This window comes from Vitis riparia, chromosome 5 (genome assembly GCF_004353265.1).
Source record: "Vitis riparia cultivar Riparia Gloire de Montpellier isolate 1030 chromosome 5, EGFV_Vit.rip_1.0, whole genome shotgun sequence".
NCBI lineage: Eukaryota > Viridiplantae > Streptophyta > Magnoliopsida > Vitales > Vitaceae > Vitis > Vitis riparia.
Window position 1 is genome coordinate 1803757 of NC_048435.1, and position 25434 is coordinate 1829190.

A 25434-nucleotide genomic window follows, 5' to 3' on the forward strand; every position below is an offset into this window, starting at 1 on the left:
ACCCATTACCCTTAAATACTCTTAATCACCTAGTGTCATAAGGAGTTACTCCCTCTAGGAATTCAACACGACCATTTTGCATTTTAAGTTTAACCTCCAATAGGTGCGCTCAAGTCTCTCCAACCCTCACTGAACCCACCCCAAAAAATCTTTTTGACATTTCTCTTCAAGATGCCATCTCCATTGGAATTTTAAACAGCAACATACAGTAGGTGGGAGTATTTGCTAAACAAGCTTGAATTAAGGTAATCCTACCTTACCCCACATGTTTGGAATAGGCTCTGACCACAAGACACTCTATGAACTCTGAAAAACACCTTTAGTCCTAAGATTTCCAAAATTACCTAACACCCTTTGAGATTGAGCTTCAGGTAAGCCACTGTAGGAGGTTTCCATTCTTCATAAACCTCTGAAATCCTCCTACCAGACTAAAATGGAGTCCATGCCTGTAGTAGTAGTGAGGAGTCCAGGGGCAGGCTGCTGTTGGGAGTGAGGGACTCATGATGCTATAAAGGCTACTATTGGCAATATTGTGTTTCGGGACAAAAGTATTTTAAGAGTTTCAATGCTCCCAAACCTGTTCCGGCGCAAGAAATACACAAATTCCTCTTCTACCATTCTACTTAATTTAGGGCCATGTAACCAGTTGAATTAAAGGAATATATAATTTTATGAAAATGAACAAAGACATAAGTATACAAAACAAGAAAAAAATAGTGCATTTGACAATGTTTGTTTTAAGTATTTGATCACATTCAAAATACGCATTCCCTTCATTGCAGTGACAATAAAGTTTTATTGAAAACAACAAAATATCAAGGGAAAACTTATTCCTCGTACCTCCATAGAAGAATTACTTTGGAATCAAGATCTTTCTCAATTTTTCTAAGTTCAGAGCTATCACTTAATGACTGTTGCAGAAAACCAGCATACAATTGAACATAACGCCGACGAAGGTGACAAAAATGCCGAATTCGGCCCCACGAAAATCGATAGCTGAATTGGTAAGATGTAACAGTCAGTGAAAAGTCTACATGCCGCTAAACAAAGATGTTTGCATTAATATATGTTTCATCTTTTTCTCACTTTTTTTTTTTTAATATTTGAGAACACCAAAAGAGGCACCTGTTCTCTCCAATTTGGATCAAATTTCCACTTTTGGATTACCATTATTATCGAATATGAGATATATCATGAACCTTAACAAATTATATTCATTACCACATCTTCTTCTGCTGCAGGCTAGCTTGAGCAGCATAACGCCACCACAAGTAACAAGACTCCTTAACTGAAGCCACTGGTCTCAAATGAGAAACTTCAATATATGTCTTGTATCGTGAAACAATTTCCAAAATTTTTATTGAATCATGATATTGAGCCTGTGAGAAGTCAAGGTAATAGTTGAATTTAACACTCCATATGCTTTTCAGGAAAAATAAAAGCAAAGCAAAGGAAAAAGGGGAGAGAGAGAAAGAGAGAGGGAGAGAGAGGAACTGTATCAATGATCCTAGAGGACATAGAGGTGAACTGGTGCTCCTACATCAAAGAAATTGGTTGCTCAATAGTGGTTTTGGCAGTGACAGCTAAAGTGGCAGTGGTAACTGTTGTACACTTCTGTGAGGAACTGAGGGTAGCTAAATATTACCTCCTTAGGTGAAAACTATCAGCCATTTGGAAAGACATTTGAAGAAAATCCTCTCCTTTTCATCTCCATCTCTCTCATCAATCCAAAAATACAACTTCAAAATTTTCTTCTCTTCAACAAATCAAAATATAAATGGGGACGTGGAAGAAAACAGACTCATATTGAAGATGATTTGAGGAAGTCAAAAATCAGAACCTCTGTAATTGTCAAAGAAACATCATTGAGGCTAAGAGACGCCTTCTCAAAAGGAATCTCCGGATCATTTCTTTCTTGTTTTCCAAGACGATGATACTTAAGGATTCCATTTATTGGTGAGACCAAATAATTGCGATTCTGAGCCCATTTAGACACCACTCCGCCACCAGTTGCAGGTTCATTAATACCATCCTCAAATATCTGGAAAATTTTAAATAATGAAGAGAAAGAAGTATAAAACACCTGGCTTGCCAGTTAACCACGATAATATTTCTCTTTGCATTTATATGTAACTATTATAAAGAAAGACTAATTCCAAGTTACATGAACGAACCTCAACCCATTCTTTGGGAGTGAGATCTTCCCACTTCTTTTCTATCTTCCAAGGCTCACTGTTAGAATCATGATACATAGCAAGCCTCTCAACTTGCAAGAACTATAACAAAAAACAACCACATAACTTAGATTGTCATGCAAATATAAGTAGCAGTAAATATATTACCATGAAGAGAAAATTGGCAAATAATTTACGAGTGGCAACCCATAATACAATAATCATATTATTACAGCTGTGCCAACAATTAACACACATGCACAGAGATACAAGTTGCAAAGTTATCCATGCATGGAAAATTAACAGTTTTTCAGTAGCAGATGCTTTATTTGAGGTAGCTTTTTTTTTTTTTTTTGATAAATAAAATCAAATGTGTAGTTTTATTTATTTGTTTTTTTTCCTTTTGTTCTTCTAATTTTTTTTAATATCAGAAACAAAAAATTCATTATATGAATTGGCAGTACAATGAAGGATGACAAATCTTTCCAAAATAAATAAAACCAGAACAAAAACAAGAAAAGATAAGTGTAACCTACAACAAGACATAAGTGAAAAAGTCGCACAGTTGACCTAGGAGACAAATGTATGCACAATGCCAAAAATACTCTATACAGCTAGGTGTAAGAGTCTCCTATCAAAGAAACCACCTGCTTAGCTCCCCTCTTGCTTAAGAAATTACCAAAGCTATTAGTTAGTCACGCTGACAGAGAAAGAGCAACCCAACTCTCAACAGAATGCTCTTCCACTCCTATAGACCATATATGCTATCTGTCTGACTAGTACAATATCAATAATTTGACAAAGCCACCTATCAAATTTCTAAGGACCTCTCTCATCTTTGACGCCCACAATATGACAATAGTCAAATCCCCTCCAACAAGAGATTTGAGAGGTACATATCCTTTGCATTTGACAAACACTCCAAAATGCCTAGGATCTGTACTGCAATAGCCAAGCTCTTCAACAAGCTTTGAAAAAGATCTCAAAAGTGCCATTATGGTCCCTGATCACTCCCTAATCCCAAGCTGTCATGGTTTCCCCCAAAAAAACTCATCAATTTAACAACACCCTGTAAGGATGAAGTCCACACAGATTACACCTCCCCAAGTATCCTCTTAGACCGACAAAGACGGTTCCAATCAAGCACAAGAAAGCTCAAGGGAGCATCTTTAAAGGGCCTGGAGATAGAAACTCAAAAGAGAAGAAAATAAACCATAATGCACACTAAATCCATAGAACTCCACTTATCCTAAAAAACTTTGGCATTCCTCCATCTCCATATAAACCATATCAAAGTGAAGGTAGTTACAAACCAAAGCACCCTACCATTGAGAAGTTCCCCAAAACAACCTAAAAGAGAAACGATCATCATGTCTACCACACTCCTAGGAGGTACCCAATTCATATTAGCAAGCCAAAACAAGCAATGTCAAAGCCCTGTAGCTACTGAGCAGTGAAAATTAATTTACTACATTCGAAGCACATAACATGATGGTCCAGGGGAGGGCTTTGGAAGTCTCCTCACCTATAACAAGTGGTTGGTGCTAACCTTTTTGCAAATGTTTTTAAATGTAGTTGATCACATACTTAAGATTTATAACATGCATGGAACTACTCTTTTCATTGCCTTTCTGTGAAATCGCCTTCACCAGGAAGGTAAATAAGCTAACCTTCCGCAATTTATCTAGGGCACCACTGGTGTCGAAGGTTTCATTCCCTTGCTCGTCTATGGTAACAGCAGCAAGCTTAGCTAATGTTACACCCGAAGAAAATGGATGTCCTGGATTACTGTAAAACATACAATAATTTCCAAAATTATCATAAGCCAACAGAAGAGAAAATATTAAACATGGAAAACAAGATCTCATGTGTTGAGAGATAATCAGATCACAAAATAAAAATTAGTTTATATTTTCTATGTCTGTAAGTTAAAGGAAAAGGGTCATGCACTTTAAACTGAAAGCAACATTGAAAGCAGATGCCCACGAACCTGACAGAATCCTCATATCTGATATGGACATTGCTAATGGAAATCTTAAGATTTCCAATTATGGTAGCAATTAGAGAACCCAGCCATGAATTTGCAGCAGGTGGCTGCAAAAGAATCACCAGAAATAAGACCACCATAACAGGCAACTATGTCCATGTTCTCACATGCATTACAGCAAAAATCAGAGGAAGCATTTTACAAGTTCACTCAGACCTAACACACTTTTCTTCTTCAGAGAGCACAACAAGAGCATAAGATGAATTTTCTGGGAAAATAAAAGGAATATCAACAAGCCAGCAAAGATAAATAGACATATGTCTGAGCTAACATCTAAACACAAAAGATAAAAACCAGAGTTTGAAAGTTTGTCCCAACTATTTGGATTGGCACAATGGAAGATCAATTGTTACCAGCTCCCAGCATCAACCCTATATGAAGTTCATGCTTACTTCCTGGTGGTTAATTGGCAGGAGGACAGGGGAAATGGATGCTAATGACACCCTTCATTTATTACGTACCATGAGCAGCATCAAAATCCAAGGATAAGATATCAAAATATTATAGATAAAATCTTCAAAAAAAATTGGCATAAAGTATTTCTCGAGTAGAAAATCCCATATATATCACCTTATACAACATCAATACACATAAGCAGTTCGTGCAGAAAGGGTTTACCAATCCAAACAAAATAAGAAACTATCCTTCTCTGTTTTCACCCATATAAACCAATAATATGTAATGTTCTTGAAGACAATGCTACACAAATTGACTGAGTACTAGATTCAAAGCCATACACTTCCTAGCTTTGATCTTGATATTCCTTCAAGGGTTGCTGACTCTGCTTCCTGCATGTAAAAGATATCACATATGTATATCAGGGGGGGAAGGGAAAAAAAAAAGAAACAGAAGAAACAAAAAAACACCTGATCAGGGATTAAAGTATAATAACTTTTACAGTGTAAGGCATATTTGCATTTTTCCCTTTTTTTTTCCTCTCTGCATTTATATAACAATAATAGTAAAGATAATAATAAAGGGCATGCACTGTAAAGTCAGTCCAATCTGATACTAACTTCATATCAGAGCTCTGGTTCCTCATCTGTTTGTTTGTTTTTCTCTTTGTTGTCTATGCTGGTTGTTTGGCTCCCACATGTGTTTGAAGCCCTACATGGAGGGTTTTAGTTTGATATATCATTTTGCATTAAATGACAACTTAAATTTTTTAATCAAGTGGTTGTTTAACAACTTGATCATGTCAGATTTTGTCATAGGCAGCTAAATCTTGAAGATTGAAGATGCAGCCAAAGCCCATTCCTACCACCCTCAAGTCATAGGTTTAACTCCAGCTCAGTTAGGCTGTCCTAGATCTGATTTGTCAGTTGTATCAACAATTATCTACTTTTTTTTTTTTTACAAACATTATTTTACCTTTGTGTCTTTAACATCTCTATAACAATTTCTCAACTTGCATGGACAAGAAAAATACACACTTCCCTTCAACTTTAAAAGACATTTGAAACTAACTGAAGTTAGGAGTTCTTACCTTGCTTAAAATTGTACAAGTTAAATGATGAGAAACCAAAACTTCTATCAACAAAAAATTTTTATAAGGGAAAGGATGAGAGGAAGGTCCTAAAGAATACAATCTGTAAACCATTCCAAAAAAAAGGAGAACACTACAGGTGGATAACCAACAGAAGACCTAATTTAAACCTAATCAAGACATAATGAACCCTAAATCCCCCTTTGCTATAGTCGTAAGTTACAATAAAGTTTTTCCCTAAATCCCTATAAAGAGAGGTTGCTAATCAATATGTACATAAATAAATTCAAAACTTCTAACCAGAAGCTCTTTTGCAAAAGCATCTAGCACCCTATTTCAATAACCAAAAGTGTTTAAACCTCAAACCGCTTCTACATGCTTTGAAGCGCTTGACTATGTAATAAAATACACAATAACTATGTAATAAAATACATAGTAAAGCACATTAATAACTAATAATAAGGAGATTCTATGAGATAATCGAGGATTTAGAGCTAAGGGACCTACCTCTACAGGGAGGTCCTTACACTTGGCAGGGGACCTAAACAATCAATCTAATTCTAGGCTCGATCGGTTTTTGGTTTTGGAGGACTGGGAAGGTCACTTTACAGGGGTTGTTCAGTGTGTCCTCCCTAAACCGGTTTCAGATCATTCTCCAATTTTGCTAGATGGGTGGAGGAAGGGGGAGGAGGTGTTGTGAGGAGAGGCCTAATGCCTTTTAGATTCGAGAGCATGTGGTTGAAAGAGGAGGGCTTCAAGGATAAGCCGCAGGGTTGGTGGGAGAGTCTCAATTTTAGTGGAACTGCTAGGTTTGTTTTGGTTGCAAAGTTGAAAGCCTTGAAGCCATTACTAAGAGAATGGAACAAGAATGTCTTTGGTAAAGTTGAAGTTAATAAGGCTATGGCTTTGAATCAAGTGGAATTTTGGGACAAAGTAGAGGCTGCTCGGCCACTTGTTGTCCATGAGTTGGAAGCTAGGAGAGATGTAAAGGAAGATTTTAAAAAGTGGGTTCTCCTAGAAGAAATTTCTTTGAGGCAGAAATCAAGGGAACTGTGATTGAAATAGGGGGATAGAAACACTAGATTTTTCCATAAGATGGCTAATGCGCACAGAAGGAGGAGTTCGATGGCACGGGTTAAAATCAATGGTATTTGGTGAGTGAGTTTAAGCTTTTGTTGTCTGCTACAGAAGGGTGGAGGCCCAGTGTTAGTGGTCTGTCTTTTGCAAGGTTGGAGGTTGTTGAAAGGGCGAGGCTGGAGAAGCCTTTTTTCTGAGAAAGAGGTTTTCGAGGCTCTAAAGGGCTTTAATGGGGATAAAGTGTCTAGGCCTGATGGTTTTTCTATGGCTTTCTAGCAATCCTCATAAGGGTTTGTGAAGAACGAGGTCATGGGGTTTTTCAGGGAGTTTCATGATCACAACTGTTTTTTCAGAAGTCAGAATGCAACTTTCCTAGTCTTGATCCCAAAAAAGGGGCTGCAAAAGATTTAAGGGATTTCAGGTCAATTAGTTTGGTAGGAAGGTTGTACAAGTGGCTAGCTAAAGTGCTAGCCAATAGGTTAAAGCTGATAGTGGGTAAGGTGGTCTCCAAGGCCCAAAATGCCTTTGTGGAGGGTAGACAAATCCTGGATGCTGCCCTTGTTGCTAATAAAGTCATAGATTCAATTTTGAAAAGTACTGAGGGGGTGGTGTTGTGCAAGCTTAATATAGAGAAGGCGTATGATCACGTAGACCGGTCTTTCTTGCTTTCAGTTATAGGTATGATGGGTTTGGGGAGAAATGGCTCCAATGGATGCAATGGTGCATCTCTACAGCTAGTTTTTCCATTTTGGTTAACAGGACTTCCTCAAGATTCTCCAAAGTTCTAGAGGTTTAAGGCAGGGGGACCCACTCTTGCCATACTTATTTGTGATTGCTATGGAGGCACTTAGTTGCCTTCTAAGGAGAGCTGTAAGTGGGGGTTTTTTGTTGGCCTATAAAGTGAGGGGTAGAAGTGGTGAAGGGGCTCATGTGTCCCACTTATTGTTCGCCGATGACACTTTGGTTTTCTGTGGGGCTTCTCAAGATCAGATGAAGTATTTATGTTGGACTCTAATGTGGTTTGAGGCCATTTTGAGGCTGAGAATTAATTTGGATAAAAGCGAGTTAATCCTAGTGGGATATGTGGAAAATGTGGAGGCTTTGGCTGCAGAATTTGGTTATAAAGTCAAGAGTCTCCCCTCCTCTTATTTGGGATTGCCTTTGGGAGCTCCTTTTAAGTCCATGGCTGCCTGAGATGGAGTGAACGAGAGGTTTCAAAAGAGATTGGCAATGTGGAAGAGACAATACATCTCCAAAGGAGAGAGGCTTACTTTGATTAGGAATACCTTGGCTAACTTGCCCATTTATTTCATGTCATGCTTACTTTGCCTAGGACCGTCAGATTGAGGTTAGAGCAAATTCAGAGAGATTTTTGTGGGGAGGTGGGGCTCTTGAGCGGAAACCTCGTCTTGTAAGATGGGTGCTTGTTTGCTTAGACAAAAGAAAAAAGGGGTTTGGGGGTGAAGTGTCTTTCTTCTCTTAATAAAGCTCTTTTGTGCAAATGGAGTTGGAGGTTTGCAAATAAGAGAAAGGCCTTGTGGAATCAAGTGATTCGGGGAAAGTATGGGGAGGAGCAAGGGGGTTGGTGCTCCAAGGAAGTGAGGGATGGGTATGGCATGGGGTTGTGGAAAGCAATTAGGAGGAAGTGGCATGTTGTAAGCAATAGACTCTCCTTTGTGGTGGGCAATGGTCAAAGGGTAAGATTATGGAAGGATAGATGGTGTGAAGATTCACTTTTTTGTTTCGCTTTTCCTACTTTGTTTGCTATAGCTACGTCCAAGGACGCCCGGGTAAAAGATGTGTGAAGTTTCATTGAGGGAGAGGGGAGTTGGAGCACACATTTCTCTAAACCCTTCAATGATTGGGAAATGGATGAGGTGCACAGTTTTTTATTAGGTCTCAATGGGAAGAGTGTTCAGCGGGATGTGGAATATAAGATGCTTTGGATAGAAACTAAATGTGGGAAGTTCTTTGTTAAGTCTCTCTACAAAGCCCTAGAATCTGGCCCATCAGCCTCTTTCTCATTGAATGTCATTTGGAAATCATGTGTGCAGCCCAAAGTGAGTTTTTCGGGTGGGAAGCAACTTGGGGGAAGCCTCTTACTCTGGACCAATTTCAAAAAAAAGGATGGCCTTTAGCAAATAGATGCTACATTTGCCAAATGTATGAGGAATTGATAGATCATATCCTCCTCCACTGTGCCAAGACAAGGACTCTTTGGGCATTGTTTTTCACTCTCTTCAGGGTGCAGTGGGTGCTGCCAGCCTCTGTTAAAATGACGCTCTTGGGTTGGAATGGGTCTTCTGTGGGAAAAAAAAAAAAAAGAAAGGAAGTTTGGAGAGCAGGCCCTTTATATATTTTTTGGACGGTTTGAAAGGCAAGGAACAGAATTACATTTGAAAATGATGTGTTGTCCATTCAAAGATTTAAGAGTTGTTTTATTTATTTTCTTTGGTCGGAGACGAATTGTTCATAAAAGATGGTCCTTCAACTTTAGTTGATTTCATTGATTGGGTAGGTTCTCGATGAGGGTTTTTTTTTTTTGCCCTCCGCTTTTGAAGGCTGATTTTTATCCCATCTGGGGAGAGGGTTGCTCCTATGTTGCATCTTTTTTAGTTGCTATTTTGACGGCTCTTTTCAATACAATTTCTTCTCTTTTACTTATCAAAAAAAAAAAAAACAACTAATAAAAGGTTTTAGGCGGTCCAAACTTTGTGTCAAAATGAGGCCTAAGTGAAGGTATTAAAAAGCATGCTTGGGCCCAAGGCACAATGACTCCTTATCTGTAGTGCTTCATCTGTCACAGCGTGCACCTTGTTTGAGAAGCACAGCTCATCTGTTTTTCCAACCTTTTTAGAACTTTCATTTTTTAAATTTCTGACATAATATTAAAATTCTGTATAATTTCATTAGTTTTTTATTGAATGCTTATTTCAAATGCTTAGAATCTTGAAATTTTTATTGCTTGAACTGAATTTTGGATCATATTTATAAAATTGACATGAACCCTAGGTTGCATTTTCACTTTGCTCAAGCACACACCTCATGTTTCACCTTGGGCCTAAAGCCTTAAGAGACTTTTGCACCTTAGGTGTACCTTGTTCCTTCTAATATTTTCTGCTTGCCTATCAAAAAATAAAAAATAAAAACTAGAAATTTGTGTCACTTCAACAAGCCCACAATTGACTGATTGCATCACAGGTGCCGCATGGCAGAACCTACGTGCTTCTAGCTTCTTTAAATGTGAAATCTTAAAATTTTGATCAGAAAGAAACATTTAGAGGTATTTTGGTCTTTTTTTTTTTATTGGAAACGACACATAGATTTATTGATCAAGTTGTTTAATATCCAAGCTAGATGGTGCTCCATGATGGGTTTTATAAATTCTTATTTTTGTTTGAGTTGATTTCAGTGTTTTATTTAGAGGGCACTTGGTGCAAAATATTACCCACTTAGGTAGCAATTTCTAAATTTGAATAAGAATAGAATTTAGAACCTAGCCACATCAAAAGTCTTCATCTCCACAAAGCATGCTTAAGTTTCTTAATTGATAGGGGTTTCCCCAGTTCAAATTTTAATTAATAATCAGAGTTTAGGAATTCTTGTGTGGTGTCATTTTCCAAGCTCCTGTTTAAGTTGAGGGATTTGGTCACAACACTTCTATATGGGACTTGCAAAGAAAATTTAAGAATCCAATGGATAACAATTCACTATAGATTTGCGCATTTTATTGTGCAATACATTAATATCTCTTCTAGATAAGACTCCTACAAACCTTACTGAGACTCTTAAGGTTTATCAATACTTCTTCTCTTTCTTCTTTATTTTGCTTTCTTTGTTCTGTACACTGTTATATGCATAATTGACCTTCCCCTTAGGATCTCTCATCCTTCTTTTACATTCTTTCTTTCTCTATATGATACTTTTTTATTTTTGATAGATAAAGAAGCATATATATTAAAAAGAGACACCAAAAGAGCGCCCAATAGTATATATGATACTATTCCCCATTTCTCATCCAATGGTTAAGAAAGAAGCTTCCAAAAATTTCTCGTAGTTTTCAGCCAACCCTGAAAATATTACATATACAAGCATAATAGTAATTGTGATCCATGCAATAAATTTGAAATGAAATTAAGGTTACATTTTAAGCTAGGTGGCATCAAGTTGCCCAAAACCTCCATTGAAGCTCAACACAACCTTTTTGGATTTCTCAATCTAAGCCCAACCATAGGAATGAAAACTTCAGCCCAAGCTTGGGTTGAGCTCAACCTACCTAGGTTGTACACCCGACATCTACCTAGCCTATTTCTGTTAAAGTAAATTCTACATCACTATATAAACAAAAAAAAATCATGCTTAAGAAAATAAGTCAACTTTTCTATTAGTGAAAGAATATAAGAAATCTTCAGCTGAAAGCTGTAGAATTTATTGCTCTAAAATTTTTTTTACATGGAACGGTATTCAATTTCACAAAAGAAGAAGAAGAAGAAGAAGAAGTGTTGGAATGTGCAATTGGATCATTAAACTGGACGATATCCCAAAATGTGAAAAACATAATACAAAACAATAATCATGCAAATCCCAGATCACTTCTAAAATGATTTAGAACACGTGTTTCAAAATTTGGTATGAAAGCGAGATTGGTGACAAACAAAAAACTTCACCTCAATCTGCTGAATTTTGGCTTCAAAAAGTTTTTCTCTGTCATCCTCCTGTAGAAAATAATAAAGCAAGCAAGACTCAGGCCAGCAGAAAAGCATACATTGCTTGATACAAAGTAATAACAGTTCTTTCAAAAAAAAAAAAAGCAAACTTTTTCCTCCTACCTTAAGAGTCCTTCCATGAGGAGCAGGATGAGCAAGAACAAAGACACGATCAATGAGAACAATCACAGGTTCTTTGCCTAGACTTTTCCAGGGTACCTATGGTTAAAAATCAGAGAAAAGAGATCAAAAAGAAACAACTAAGAAATTCAAGATAGTATTTGAAATATCTGGCTATGTTTATTCACTGCAATAATAATATTATTATTATTATTATTTATTATTTATTTTGGTAAAAAACAAGAGATGTATTAATATGAATAAAGAGTCATGAGAAGGGTGAGGAATCCTCCCCACAAATTCAAAAAACTGATCAAGACATAATGAACTCCTCCACTGTACAAGAAGATTTATACAACATGGGATAGACCACAAAAGAACATACAAAGATCTCATCTCCTTAAACTTGGGTTAAGCTCCTCTCCTTGTTGATCCCACCTTTTTAGTCTACACACTGAATGCATAGTTGTGAATGGCACGCCTTAATAGGCTCCAGGTGGTGCGACGCCACCCTCTAGCACCTCGCCTGACTGGAGGCACCACTGTAGGCACCCGCCCCTTCACAGAGGCGCTGATTAGGCACACAAGGCGCTCACCTCTCAACTAGGCACGACACCACCAATAGGTCCGCCTTTATCCTCTACCATTGTCTTCTCACCCTCTGGTGACGAAGTGCAAAGCAACAAAGGGAAAATGACGAGGGTTTTGTTTTTTTAATTTCATGATACCAAAACGACGTCGTTTGGTTTGTTCTTTTAAAAGAACGTCCAAAACAACGTCATTTTTTGCCTTTTTTTAAAAAAAAATATTAGGCTCCAAAACGACGCCGTTTTGGAGCAAAAACGATGCCATTTTGGTTTGTTCTTCTTCTAGAACCCAATATATGCTTGTGTTTGGACCTGTAAAATACCAAAAAAAAATGTCCGAGCCTCCCGAACAGTGTGAAGAAGAGAAGAAGACGAAGAAGAAGGGGAAAAATAGATGGAAAATAGAGGAAAAATTTCGGGCACTTGATTATATTATATAAAAATATATATGTAAAATAAGGTGCGCCTCACTTCACTAAAGCCCGTGTCTTAGGTGCGCCTTGCGCATCAAGCTTTAAGAGGACTTTGCGCCTTGAGCCTTTTAAAACTATGACTGAATGTCAATTGAGCTTAATGACATTGAGAGGAATGTCACATCTCTAATATCCTCCATTTATTTTCAAAGATCCTAACATTTCTCTCTCACCACACAATCCAAAACAAAAAGAGACGAGTAATTTTCAAAGAGTCTTACCTCTAATGGATCTCCCTAAGCCACCCATATATGAAATGATCATCATGTCGCATAAACTCCTAGACTGAACCCAATCCATCATAGTCTATCTGAATAGCTCATGTCATTGCCCTAAAGTTATCGAACAATGTGAAAAGAGATGATCAATCATCTCTGCATTCCCCATACATAAGATGCACCAATTAGAACTAAGGGCTTTGAGAGGGCCCTCTCAACTGTAGCATGTCAATAGTATTTACCTTATTGTGTGTCACTAACCAAGCAAAGGCCTTCATTGCACGCATTATAAGCATCTTTATTGCACAAATATTTGTACACTCCTTTATTCTCATCTTAAAGCAATGGATGTCGATGACAATCCTTTCCTCCCAAAATAAGGCTAAAGCTCTCTCACTACCAAGTTCCACCATGTCATAGGCCTATCCTAAACCAGCCCAAAAAAATGCATTGAAGTGACACAACATCCAACATCCACACTTCTATGCTTTAATGGGTTAATATGGTGTAACATTTTCCATTCGATCTCAATCCCCTTCATGATACACCTTTGATCTATGTTAGCTTTTGTTACATACTTGCTTGGCAGTTTTAGATTGAAGTAGACTAGCATCAAGCTTCTCTTGCCCCACTCCTGTATTTTCCATGTGCTTCACTCTGCACCTACCACACTGCTGATTTGCTTTAGACAAGTCTTGAACCCCATTCTCTTGGGCCCCAGCTAAAACCTGGATACATGCTAGCACACCCTTATTAGCAAAGCTTAGATTTGATTTCCTAGTACCAACTCCGTCTAATGTACCTCATAAAAAACTGCATTAAAAATAGGTATTGCAATATAAAACAATATGAGAGATCACTCCAACTAAGGATAGTACAACATGATTCACAAACATTATAACTACACCTATGTTAGGTGTCTTCATAAATATATACTCTTAATTCACCAACCAAAGAAAAAACATTGCAATGGTACATCAACCTATAAATATAAACCCTCACTTTTTTTTTCTTTTTTCTAATACGCAAATAGGAAACATATTAATAGCACCTAAAAAATGAGTGCACCAAAGTACACATATATACAATAGGCACCACGAAGCAAGTAATAATAAGAAAAAAACAAAAAACAAACTCCTTCCCCCTTACTTAGAGCTAAGCCAATTAACAAAGTTTATCATGGTCATTGACTGATCATCTATGTACCCTCAAACCCTATCCAAAAATTTGCACATAAAAGAAGCTTCAATTACTTGGTCTGTCTGCTCTACATCTTCAAACAACCTCATATTTCTTTACTTCCCTATGGTCCAAAACAAGCACAAGAGAGTGACCCTCAGAGCTTTCTTTCACTTCTTCCCCACAAAATACTCATGCCAACCCAAGGGATTTCCTTTTGCAAAAGAGTGCATCACCCAAACTATTCCAAACGAAGAATAAACCAACTACCACAAAATTCTTATTTTAGAACAATGAAAGAGACTAGATCAACAAATTATTCTTCACCTTTAGACAAATAACATATGTTCAGCAATATCTAACCCCTTTTTAAAACTAATCTCACGTTAAAGTCATCCTAAAATTGCTTTTGATGCAAAGAAACACACCCTCATTGGGGACTAAGGGTTCCAAGCTTCCAAACCATTTTATCATCCACGTTCCCTCTAATGATACTTGTTTACAACCTTAAAAATAAAAAAATAAAAAAAAAAAGTCGTAACATTTCAAGTTCCCAATCATGGGATTGTCTTGAAAAGCAAGGACTCCATCAGCCCCCATCCCCATCTGTTCCCACACCTTTATTACCAATGAGTCTTTTGTGACCACTATTGTGAATAACATAAGGACTCTCCCAAAGAAAGGGTATTATCTATTTTCCCAAAATTTAACCCTCCTTCCATTACCGAACATGAAGTTAGAACTACTTTTAATTTCTAATTAGCTTCCATAATCCCACTCATGACCATCCCTTACCCCTCAAGCTCCATAATGCCTCTTCTTATAAACCACTTGCTTTTATTTTGAGAACGTGAGTAAGGGATACTAGCAAAAAGTAAAATTTTCAAGTACCTTAGCAAGGACTATAAATGAACAAACCTAAAAAGGTATCCAATAATATCTTCAATTGGTAGAAAAAGGGAGTAGAGGTAATGTATCATCCTTGCTTCAACAAAAGCAAGCTTTCTTTCATGATGATTGGTCTTATATCATCTTACAAGTTTTCAAAATAGGTTGCAAAATAATTCAAGTTTTTAATAAATATTACAAAAACAACCTGGATAAAATAAATAACATTAGAAAAACAATTGTGGTGTTTATGAGGAAAGGGAAAAAAAAGCTTTTTTGGTGGTACTCTATAGTGTATGTATGGGATAATAGGTAGGACGCTAGTCCCATTGTCCAACTTATACCATCGCCCTAATGCGAATATTGCCCATCTTTCCTTTTAACTTTTTCAAACCTATAAGATTCATTGTTAATGAATTATAAGAAGACATATGATAAGGTTCTTTCAAAATCTCTTTTCCTTTTTCATGATGGAAAGAACCTCCCATCTACCATCAACATTCCATCACCTAACACATTCTTAGAATTTCATATTTTAGAAAACCTTAATGAGTGTGAAACTAATGAAATTTCTTCTCATCTAACGGTGTTTTTATCATTAATGCAACCCCTAAGGAGATGTTTTTGGTCCTTGGATAGAACAGTTGTTAGACTCTCTTGTACAAAAGCAAGAATGAGCATAATATCCATTGAGCGAAGTTAATTTGGAAAAAGAAATGCACCCTCAGAAGTCGGAACTCTTGTATGGGGCTGTGCCAACTAGAAAAGCAAACAAATGACATCTACCAAATTGGAAGACCTTAAAAAAGACATTTTTTTATAAGAAACAACAACTTCATTGTATTAAAATATTAAATACAAAGAAGAATGACCAATCCTTCCAAGAAGTACCCAATCCTTTATACAAAGGATAAAAAAGACGGATAAGTGTCAACTAGTCCAAAAGGTCAAAGCTAACTACAATTCATAGAGGTATAAAATCTCTTACAAAGGAAACCATATGACTAGCTTCACGTTTTGCTAATGCATCTACCACATCATTGCCTAAGCAAAGAGTCCCAAAAAACAAACATCTTAACTCTGAAGAAATGTTAATAATTTGGCACAACCACCCATTAAACTTCCATGGTCCTCTTGTATCTTAGTCACCATAATATGATAACAGAACAATCACCCTCTACTAGAAAATTGGAAAAACCCTTTTTTTTTTAAGATAAGTTAGAAAATTGGAAAAACCTAAAACTTTCACCAGTAACAACCCCTGCAAAAGAGCTAGAATTTCTACATTAATGGCTAAACCCTAATTTATAGGTTTAGAGAATACTCTTAACACTCTACCACAATGATCTCTAGTCAACCCTCCTATAAAGCTTCCATCAAAATTTAACTTGACAAAACCTACAGATGGTGGTAGCCATTCACAAGGTGCTTCTTTAATCAATCTTGTGGTCCTGCAAACTAGGATCTAATCTAGCAAAATGAGGCTCAAAGGCGATGCCTGCAAAAACTTCATTAGTAGAAACCCATAATGAAAAAGAGAAATAAATCAAGTCCCAAACTACTTCTAAAGTCCTCCACCTATCCTTAAAAATCCTTTGCATTCCTTTCCCACCAAATTGTACAAATCAAAGTGAGGCTAGCAATGCACCAAAGAGTCCTACCTCAAGAAAGTCCCCTAAAACGTGTAAATGATATAATCTACATCTCTTTCCTCTTTTTAGGTGGAACCCAATCAATTCTTGCTAGTCAAAACAATCTATACCATCATGTTAACATCAAAAAACATTAACTATAAACTCCTCACTCCCCTTGCACATAACACACTATTCCGAGCTAAGCGTTTTGTATGATATTTTCTGTTGGAGCATTAGTATTGACCTCCTTATTTACCATAAGCCATAAAAGACCCTTAGGTGGAGCTTTGGATTTGCAATAAAATTTACAAGAATAACAGGAACTGAATTGGTCAAAAGCAAAGATAGCATTAAAAAATGAGCGAACTGAGAACGATCCTAAGAATGTCAAGGACCAAACTCTCGTGTCAAGAAAAGTGAGCAACAAATAGACATGGGTTAAAGCAAACATTAGCCCCTTAATTTCTTTCTCCAAGAGGTTACAACAAAAATTGAAGTTCCAAGATATAGAGAGGAAGGGGGAGAAACTAGCACTGAGGAAATAATAGAGTTTTTCAACCCCATCACTCTATAGATGTTTAGGACTAGGTCACTAAGAGATTTATCATCTAACCAAAAATCTTCCCAAAAGAAAATTTTTGTATCATCCCTCACAAAATAACGAGTGAAAGGAAAGAAATCCAAGGATGTTTGTCCAATAGCCTACCAAGGGCATTTATGTGACCACCTAACAACACAGTTAGCATCCCATTCATTAGAGTTTGAACCGTATATATTCAAAATGACCTTGTGCTATAAAGCATCATTTTCCATAGGGAACCTCCACAACCACTTCCCTAGAAGGGCTTTATTCCTTAAAGAAATCCTCTCAATGTCTAACCCTCTTTCCCTCTTGGGCTTACACACCTAGTTCCAACCCACAAGGTGATCTTTCTTCCCTTCCCCAAATGCTCCCTTAACCTGACTAGAGAATCAATACACCATGTGTTCCTTCATTAGCTAGCTTCTTTGGATTTGATATAGTTGTTTTTTTCAGCAAGGATTCCAATGCCCTAATTTTCTTCAAATGACATTTGAAGGCTCTAACAAAAGCCTCATTTACAATTAACATGATATGGACAGAAAGAAACATTGGAACTTTTTACGAAGAATATAGAGCTTTTAGAGGAGATGTTTGATAAGGTTTTTTTTTTTTTGTTAGGAAATAATAATAATGATAAAATAAAATAATATCTTTGGGTAATCAAGACTAAAGAATTTACAAGTAAACTTTTCAGTTTCATATGACCAAATCAAAAAGCAATTTGGTCAAGGAATCAAGGGAAATCCTATTCTTAGCTAATAAAACCCTCCTCCAATAGGGAATACAAAGTTGAATTCGATGGTTAGGCACTAAGGACTCCATGCTAGAGGGGTAAAAGAGACCAAACACAGACTACAAGGCATAGGTATTAGATGGATTATTAGAGATTACATTCAGGATGTCATATGAGCTTTCTAATAAATAAAAAATGACTAGATAAAAAAGAATGGTCAAAATCAAGCATTAGTTGAAGGCTTGAAAGAGGTCCCTTCCTTGGGGATCTAGATCTTGGTGGCGGAAGGAGATGCAGTGGTGTTCATCTCGTGAACAGCTCAGAAGAAACTATGTGCCTAGCAATATGCTCAATGGATGATAAGGAGGATCTTTCAAATATCTAGACATGGGTGTTTCCTTCTCATGGAGACCTAGATTAACAAACCATAAGGTGAATCTATTAGCAAAGGTTTTTTTTATAGGCAAATCATGATGCACATACACACACACACCCATTTATGAATATACATGTACATGTATATATAATAAAAACGTCAATTAAAAAGCGACAAACATAGCACATAAGAAGTATAGATGTAAAAGAACAAAAAGAAACAACCTACAACTACAACCCCAATCTAGTACTTAGAGTCTCAGAGCACAACCACTCAACAAAATCTATCAAGGATGTAAACCAGCTTGACCATCAACTAGAACATAGCCACAAGACCACATGTATAAAACGGATATAAGGGAGTCCTTAAGAGATTGGTTAGCACGTTGCACCCTTTCAAAGGTTCTTTGATTGTGTTCTATCCAAAATGTCAAGAAAAAGAAAAGAGGAGTTGATAGCCTTTCTTCTCTTCTTGCCCACAAAGCTCTCATTCCAACCCATTAATAAGTCCTTTGTCGAATATGAGAGAACCCACGAAATGCCAAATAAAGAGAATAGAAAGTGCCATGACCCCTTTCTAAATTGGTACATGGTTAGAATCTTTTTCTAAGCCGCTTCGCACACAAAAATAAAAAACCCACTTTGGTAGGAGCCCAAAAGCCCTATACCATCTTTTTGAGAAAAGACACTTCACCTCCAACTCTAAAGCAGAGTAGAAAGGCTTCACCAAGAATTCCCCACTTTTACTAGCCTTTCATACCATTTTGTCATCCTCTCCACTATTCTTTCTTGCTACTATAGCCTTTGAAGAAACTTCTTAACATTGTCCATCTCCCAATCTTGAAAATGTCTTAAGAAGCGCAGGTTCCACACGATCATCCCACCCATTGCCTCCAAAACATCATCCACTCATGCCTCCTTGAAGTTGAAAGTAGATTCCTTGCCTTTCTTGCAAGAGATTGTATTCCTAATGGTTCATGAGTTGAAATGCATATTGTATATGTTGTAAGGGCCTTTTTTCAGTTATATCTTCTTTGAAGAACCTCTCACCCTTTTATATACACATCCTGGTATGTATGCTTTTTTTTTTTCATAATATTATTCCATTTTCTATCCAAAAAAGAAAAATATCTAACAATAAATGGAAAGAAAAGATAAAATGATAATCCCTTCTACAGCTAAGACTTAAACTTAGCACAAGCACCATCCACCAGCTCAAAAAATCACAGATGACATCAGGCATCCAGTAAAATAAGGCCTCGCAGACGGTGTTAAAATCTAGGAGCTTGTCCTCAAAATAAATTCAAGCAATAATTCTGCTTATCCAAGTATTTAATTTGAAAATCATTTGAAACAAAAGTGAGTTCAATGATCAAAAGCCCAGCCAGACAGCAATTAGAGACAAGTACCTTTAATGTTATAGTACCAACAAAACCAGCTTTAACTGTGACAGGAAGTTTTAACAAATTTAGTGCCTCTGCTTTCAGTTTCAAATCTCTGAGAACAACATCCCCTACAAGAAAAGGAATAGTCAGAAAAATTCACTGCCTTTTGGGAAAAATATTGCAAGTATATACATACTTTCAAGTCAAATGGCTAAAATATTTATTCAAAATAAACCCCCTCATGAAATAACAAGCAAAGCATTAACATCCATTACAAGAAATATCATTGAATTGTTTTGAAAACTAACAAAGAAAAAATTATATGAGCCCAAGGAAAGAAAAAAGAATACAAAATATATACCAAAATATATTTGAAGAGGCAAAGAAAGCAATGGCTTAATTATGAACATTAAACTAAACTTACTATGACCACTTCCCCTACCAAGTAAGGCAACCTAGGATTTCCAAGACAAGCATATGAGTAATGAGCAGTTTGAGAAAAAATAAAAAAGATTTTTAACAGTGGGGGAAAATGAACATATAGAGACATGATGGCAGTAGGCATACAAGAACCATTACTCAACAAAATAGCTTTATACAGAAATGAGAGGTTGTAGACAGACTAAAACTTCAAACATTATTAAACCCAGGGACTGACAAGTGATATTCTTTCCCCATCAAGTTGAAAGATATCCTTTAGCTAGTATATTTTGCATTTTTCTAACAGATCACATACATTGGAAGTGGTTATTGGCAATGCGATAATCTTAGCCCAAAAGAAATATCATATGAAAGATCAGTAAATATAGAATAAAAACAATAGAAAATGGGAGTACAAACCTTTCCAAACACTGATTCTTAAGGCCTCTGCTGAGAGCCCATGGACGTATTCGCCCAAATATCTTCGAAGCAGGTGTAAAACCTAAGAACAAAATATATGTAAAAACCATGTTAACAGCCTGATTAAGAAATCATTACTTTAAAACAAACTCATCCAGTATCATCCAACAATAAAACAATTTTAAATTTTTTTTTTTTAAAAAAAAGAACACTTTATAAGTATAATCAAGTAAATCCTTAAAGCATGCTAATAAATAATAATAATAAAGTTATCAACCAATCCACTCTTGCAACTTAAGCTGCCTATTCTCAAATAGCCTTAGCCTTGAAAATTTTCAATGGAAGCTCCAAATGACAAAAAGGAAAAAGTCGACCACATCCCCAACTTTGATGACTTGCTAACGTTGGGTGGATATTATCCACTTTAGGTCTACAGGCTTCACAGTTTTAAAACATATCCACCCTATTCAAAGAAGTCACCCCTTATGAATGCCAAGAACCTCTCCTCTCTAGGTGGCCCTAATACCACCAGTCATGACTCATCAATACTAGATGGATAGCTGATCCAAAAAAAAAAGGAATTCTGGATGGATATCATTTGCTTTGAGTTCATGGCCTTCATGGCCACCTTCATGTTCTCAAAACACATCAACCCTATTCAGAGGTTTCACCCCTTATGAATGTTAGGAACTTCTCCTCCCCAAGGTACCAATTCACTCTTCCCAAGTCAGATTTTAAGTCAAACACATGGCAAACATCTAAGTTTATCTAACAATAGCCAACCAAACCCCACCCCCTAAAATACTTCTTGCCCCCCTGTGGTACCTTTTTTTCAACAAGAAACTATGCTTGGGTTGTATTAAAAAAGAAAAAGAAAAAAATAAGTAAGAACCTGTACAAAAGAAAGAGTCGCAAGAAATCCTCAAAAGAAAACAAAAAAATGTACACACATGTATGAAAGGATAAAGCAAAAACTCTTGTAATAGGTAGCCATTTGCCTCCCAAGCTTAAGAGGTAAAATACCCAAAAACTTAAGGGAGCATGAGATTCCCAACAAGAAGAGACTCTTCACTTAGCCAGCTTGTTGGTGTCTTGATTAGCTGATCTACCGTTCTATGAGAAGGAGCAAACCAATCTCCTACCCAAGTCAATAATCTTCTTTGTCCACTAATCATATTTCCAAAACCCTCAAAGACTATTAGTTACATATCCCACTATACCAATAGATTAGTACATCCACCTCTATCACAGATTTGAGACAACTAATAAAACAAGAATTTTTGCTTCAAGCTAGCCTGTACCCAGCTCTCTTCAAAAAAGCTCAACTAATATCACTCTTATGATCCTGAAAGAGTCCTCAAATGCTGTGTGGCCAGGGTTACACAAGGAACATTTATCAAACTTAAGCTTCACAACTCCACCTTGTGGAGGAAGCCCCAGTACCTTAAGTATTAACCAGAACCAATAATGAGACTGAAGAAGAGTACAAAGTAAATCCTTAAAGATGCATCAATAAAAAACCTACTAGTCTAAGTATTAGTACTTCTATGAGCTTGAGATACTTGGAACTCATACTAATTCATTGCTGAAAATCCCAAGTGAAGGGTATGCAACTTTTGATTTCATTGTAGTCATCATGGCCCTCCTTTCTTCATACATTATCAAATTTGAATTACCTCACAAGCGATTTTGATCAACCACTGTTCTAGTGCAACTCTCCTCACTCTTCTTAATTTATGATGCACCAAAAAAAGCTACACAAATGAACCAAGTGAAAGAACATAACCAAACACATAGCATCCACTGTTAACACTTAATTTTAGTATTTAGTATCATTATAATAAAATTTCAACTCTCTAATCCCAACTTGAAAGAAAAATATCTCCCGGACCATCATTTATGCCGTTCTTACCCCAACTAGCTTCAGAAAACAGCGTCATCTTTACTTTACCAATCGAAAGCCTCGTAACGACTTAACATCTCACTTCACAGTGTTTAAGCAATCACAACACCGCTTCAATTCGGCCATTATCCCTAAATTCACAACTACTACTATTATCCATGTGGCATCATTCACAAAATAAATGTCCTTAAGAAAACTCTTAAACGCGAGCATAAACTCATTTATCTTTATCAAATTTCAAAAAGAAATGCAAACTTCGTGAATTTCCACCAAAATGAATTTCTAAAAATCAAATACGGCTGAAACTCTAGAATTAATTCATTGATCAATCCATGAATATATTGATCAAACAAACACGTACGTGCGCTTCGAACATGATCGCGATTCCACCGCACCGATCCGGTTATTGTTGGATAATTCTGTAAATTGATGATGAGGAGGAGCCGGACGATGATCGAAGAACAACCATCTATGAGCCGAGCGGTTCTGGAAACCCTAGGTGTGATCTGCAGAGAGAAGCCTAGAGAAGCGGACGCTCGTAAGAAACGACAGAAACCACTTTATAAGGAGGGGAGAGGAGAAAAAGGTAATGGAGTAACGTATTTTGTTGCGAGCTCTGTTGCACTTGTCTATTTCCAATTGTTTTCCGATGATGTATAATTACCAAATCCACTCTGTTGAATCTAAATTACTTCTTGGTCCCTTAAACTTTGATAACTGCTTTGCGATCTTTCTCTATGTTATGAGCACTTTATTATCGATTTATAAAGTGACCCCTACCTCATCTCGAAATTACGAAAAAAGAGAGGTGTTGAAGGCTTCCCCTAGCTTTTCATTTCTTTTAATTAACTTATAAACGTATTTTAGGTAACTTATTTATTTCTTATGTGTTCAAAATAACGACTATGATCTAAATTATTTATGTATTTTTTTATTTTAAAAGGTTATTTGATTAAAAGGGTTTTTAAAATGGTTATTTTATTAAAAGGTTCATTAAAAATTTAATTTTACAAATCTAATCCTTCATCATTTTTTTGTTACATTTTGACAAAGATATCTTCATTCTTTTCTTGTAAAATTAACTTTTTATTTTATCACTACATGTAATAACATAACATAACTCCATGCTTGTTATCCGTGAGTTATTATTATTTTTGTTTTAAATATAGAAAAATAAAAATGTAACTAAACACACCCTAAATATTAGAAAATTAATTGATTATTGTATTAGAATGCCCTTAATGTCAAAGAATAATCCATATTATGTTTACTAATTGTATTGAAATAATTTAAATAAAGATATACAGAAAATTTAAAAATAAATAAAATCTGAACATGATATCATTTTATTTATTTTTTATCTCTTCATAATTTAATACCAACACTCAATTTTTTCAAATACGTTTTTTTTTTTTTAACATCTCTAAAAATTTTCATCAAACAAATAAATTTTCATCAAACTTTACTTGATACATAAAATTTATTAATATTAAAAAATAATTTGAAACTTAAAAAATTATTTAATTAGTAATAAAAAGTCATAAACTCAATAATATTAGAAAGTTATAGGTAAAATTTTTATTTTACACGACTTTGTCAATTTCTTTTATATACATATATATATATATATATATATATATATATATATATATATATATATATATATATATATATATATATATATATATATGTATATTTTTATAACTTTTTTTATTAGGTAAATAAACTACAAATTAAGTTATATTTGATATATTAAATTCATTAGCAAATTCATTAGTGAGTCTAATAACTTTAAAAAATAACTTAAAACACAAATAAGGATTTAATTAATATGAAAATTTCATTGAAAAAAATTGGTCTAGAGCGGATTTATCATTTATTTTATAAGTAGAATCATTATTTTTATTCACTAAATAGGAATTTTAGATTAAATAAGATTTAATGTGTTTAATTCATTAACAATCTAATAATCTTTAAAACCAACTTAATATCCAAATAGTGACTCGTTTAATAATATAAATTTATAGACTATAATTGTTATGGAACAACTCTATTATTTATCTTTTGTATAAAATCATTATTATTTTTATATGTTTTTATATTATTTTTCACTAAACAAATAAATTTCAAATTAAACATGATTTATTGTGTTATATTTATTAAGGAGTACTTTATTTTTTTTAAATAATTTAAAACCTTAATAATAGACTCAATAATACTATAAATTTATTAATAAAATTTGGTTTACAATAAATTTATTATTTATTTTTAACATATAATTATATTCTTATAATTTTTCTTACTAGAAAAATTAACTTCATATCAAGTAATACTTGTATTAATTTATTTATGAGTTTAAATTTTTTTTTAAAAGAATTTGGAACTCAAAATATGGTTCTAATTTCTAAAAAGGATAATGGGTCAAAACTAACATACTATAAACCATGACTTTAATGTCTTTTCTATACACACAATTATTATTATATACTGCATTTTCTCAAAATTTATTAGGTAAATAAATTAAAAATGAAGACATAATTAATAATTTAAATTATTTAATGAATCTTTTAATTTTTTTTTTTAAAAAAAAATCAATCAAAATAATTATAGATTTAATTAAACATTATAGAATAATATGGTTATAATTAAGTACTAATGCATACCTGTAATAAAAAATTTGACTTATTTACATGTTAAAAAGTTATATTTTATTTTTTATTCTTTTTAAATAAAATATTATGAAAAACTATCATTTTTAAATCATTATAATTATTTTTTATAAAATGAAAAAAAAAATTGCAAATGTGTTACTATCTTTATGTTTCTAATATATGTTAAAATTATATTTTTTTTTATAAAAAAATATAATTTATGATTTTTATGCATTATTCATGTTTTATTGAAAACTATTTTAAAATTTATTTGTAATTAAAAAAATATTTTCATATTTAATATGATTTAAATTAAATTTAATTGATATATATACTGATATCATTTGCACCCAGGACATACAACGGTTTATGCAC

The 25434-nt window shown here is 34.9% G+C and overlaps 1 protein-coding gene across 1 annotated transcript in view; it reads right to left on the reverse strand.

Annotated features, from left to right (window-relative positions):
• Positions 1-23014, reverse strand: part of LOC117914486 — a 117755-nt gene extending 94741 nt beyond the window's left edge. The window contains 12 exon segments of the mRNA XM_034829830.1: positions 841-996; positions 1222-1379; positions 1841-2041; positions 2175-2276; positions 3845-3962; positions 4165-4268; positions 4959-5009; positions 11452-11499; positions 11614-11709; positions 19690-19793; positions 20506-20587; positions 22770-23014. Coding sequence (XP_034685721.1) covers positions 841-996; positions 1222-1379; positions 1841-2041; positions 2175-2276; positions 3845-3962; positions 4165-4268; positions 4959-5009; positions 11452-11499; positions 11614-11709; positions 19690-19793; positions 20506-20587; positions 22770-22784 — 1235 coding nt within the window. The 5' untranslated portion in view covers positions 22785-23014.
• Positions 23015-25434: the final 2420 nt, after the last annotated feature.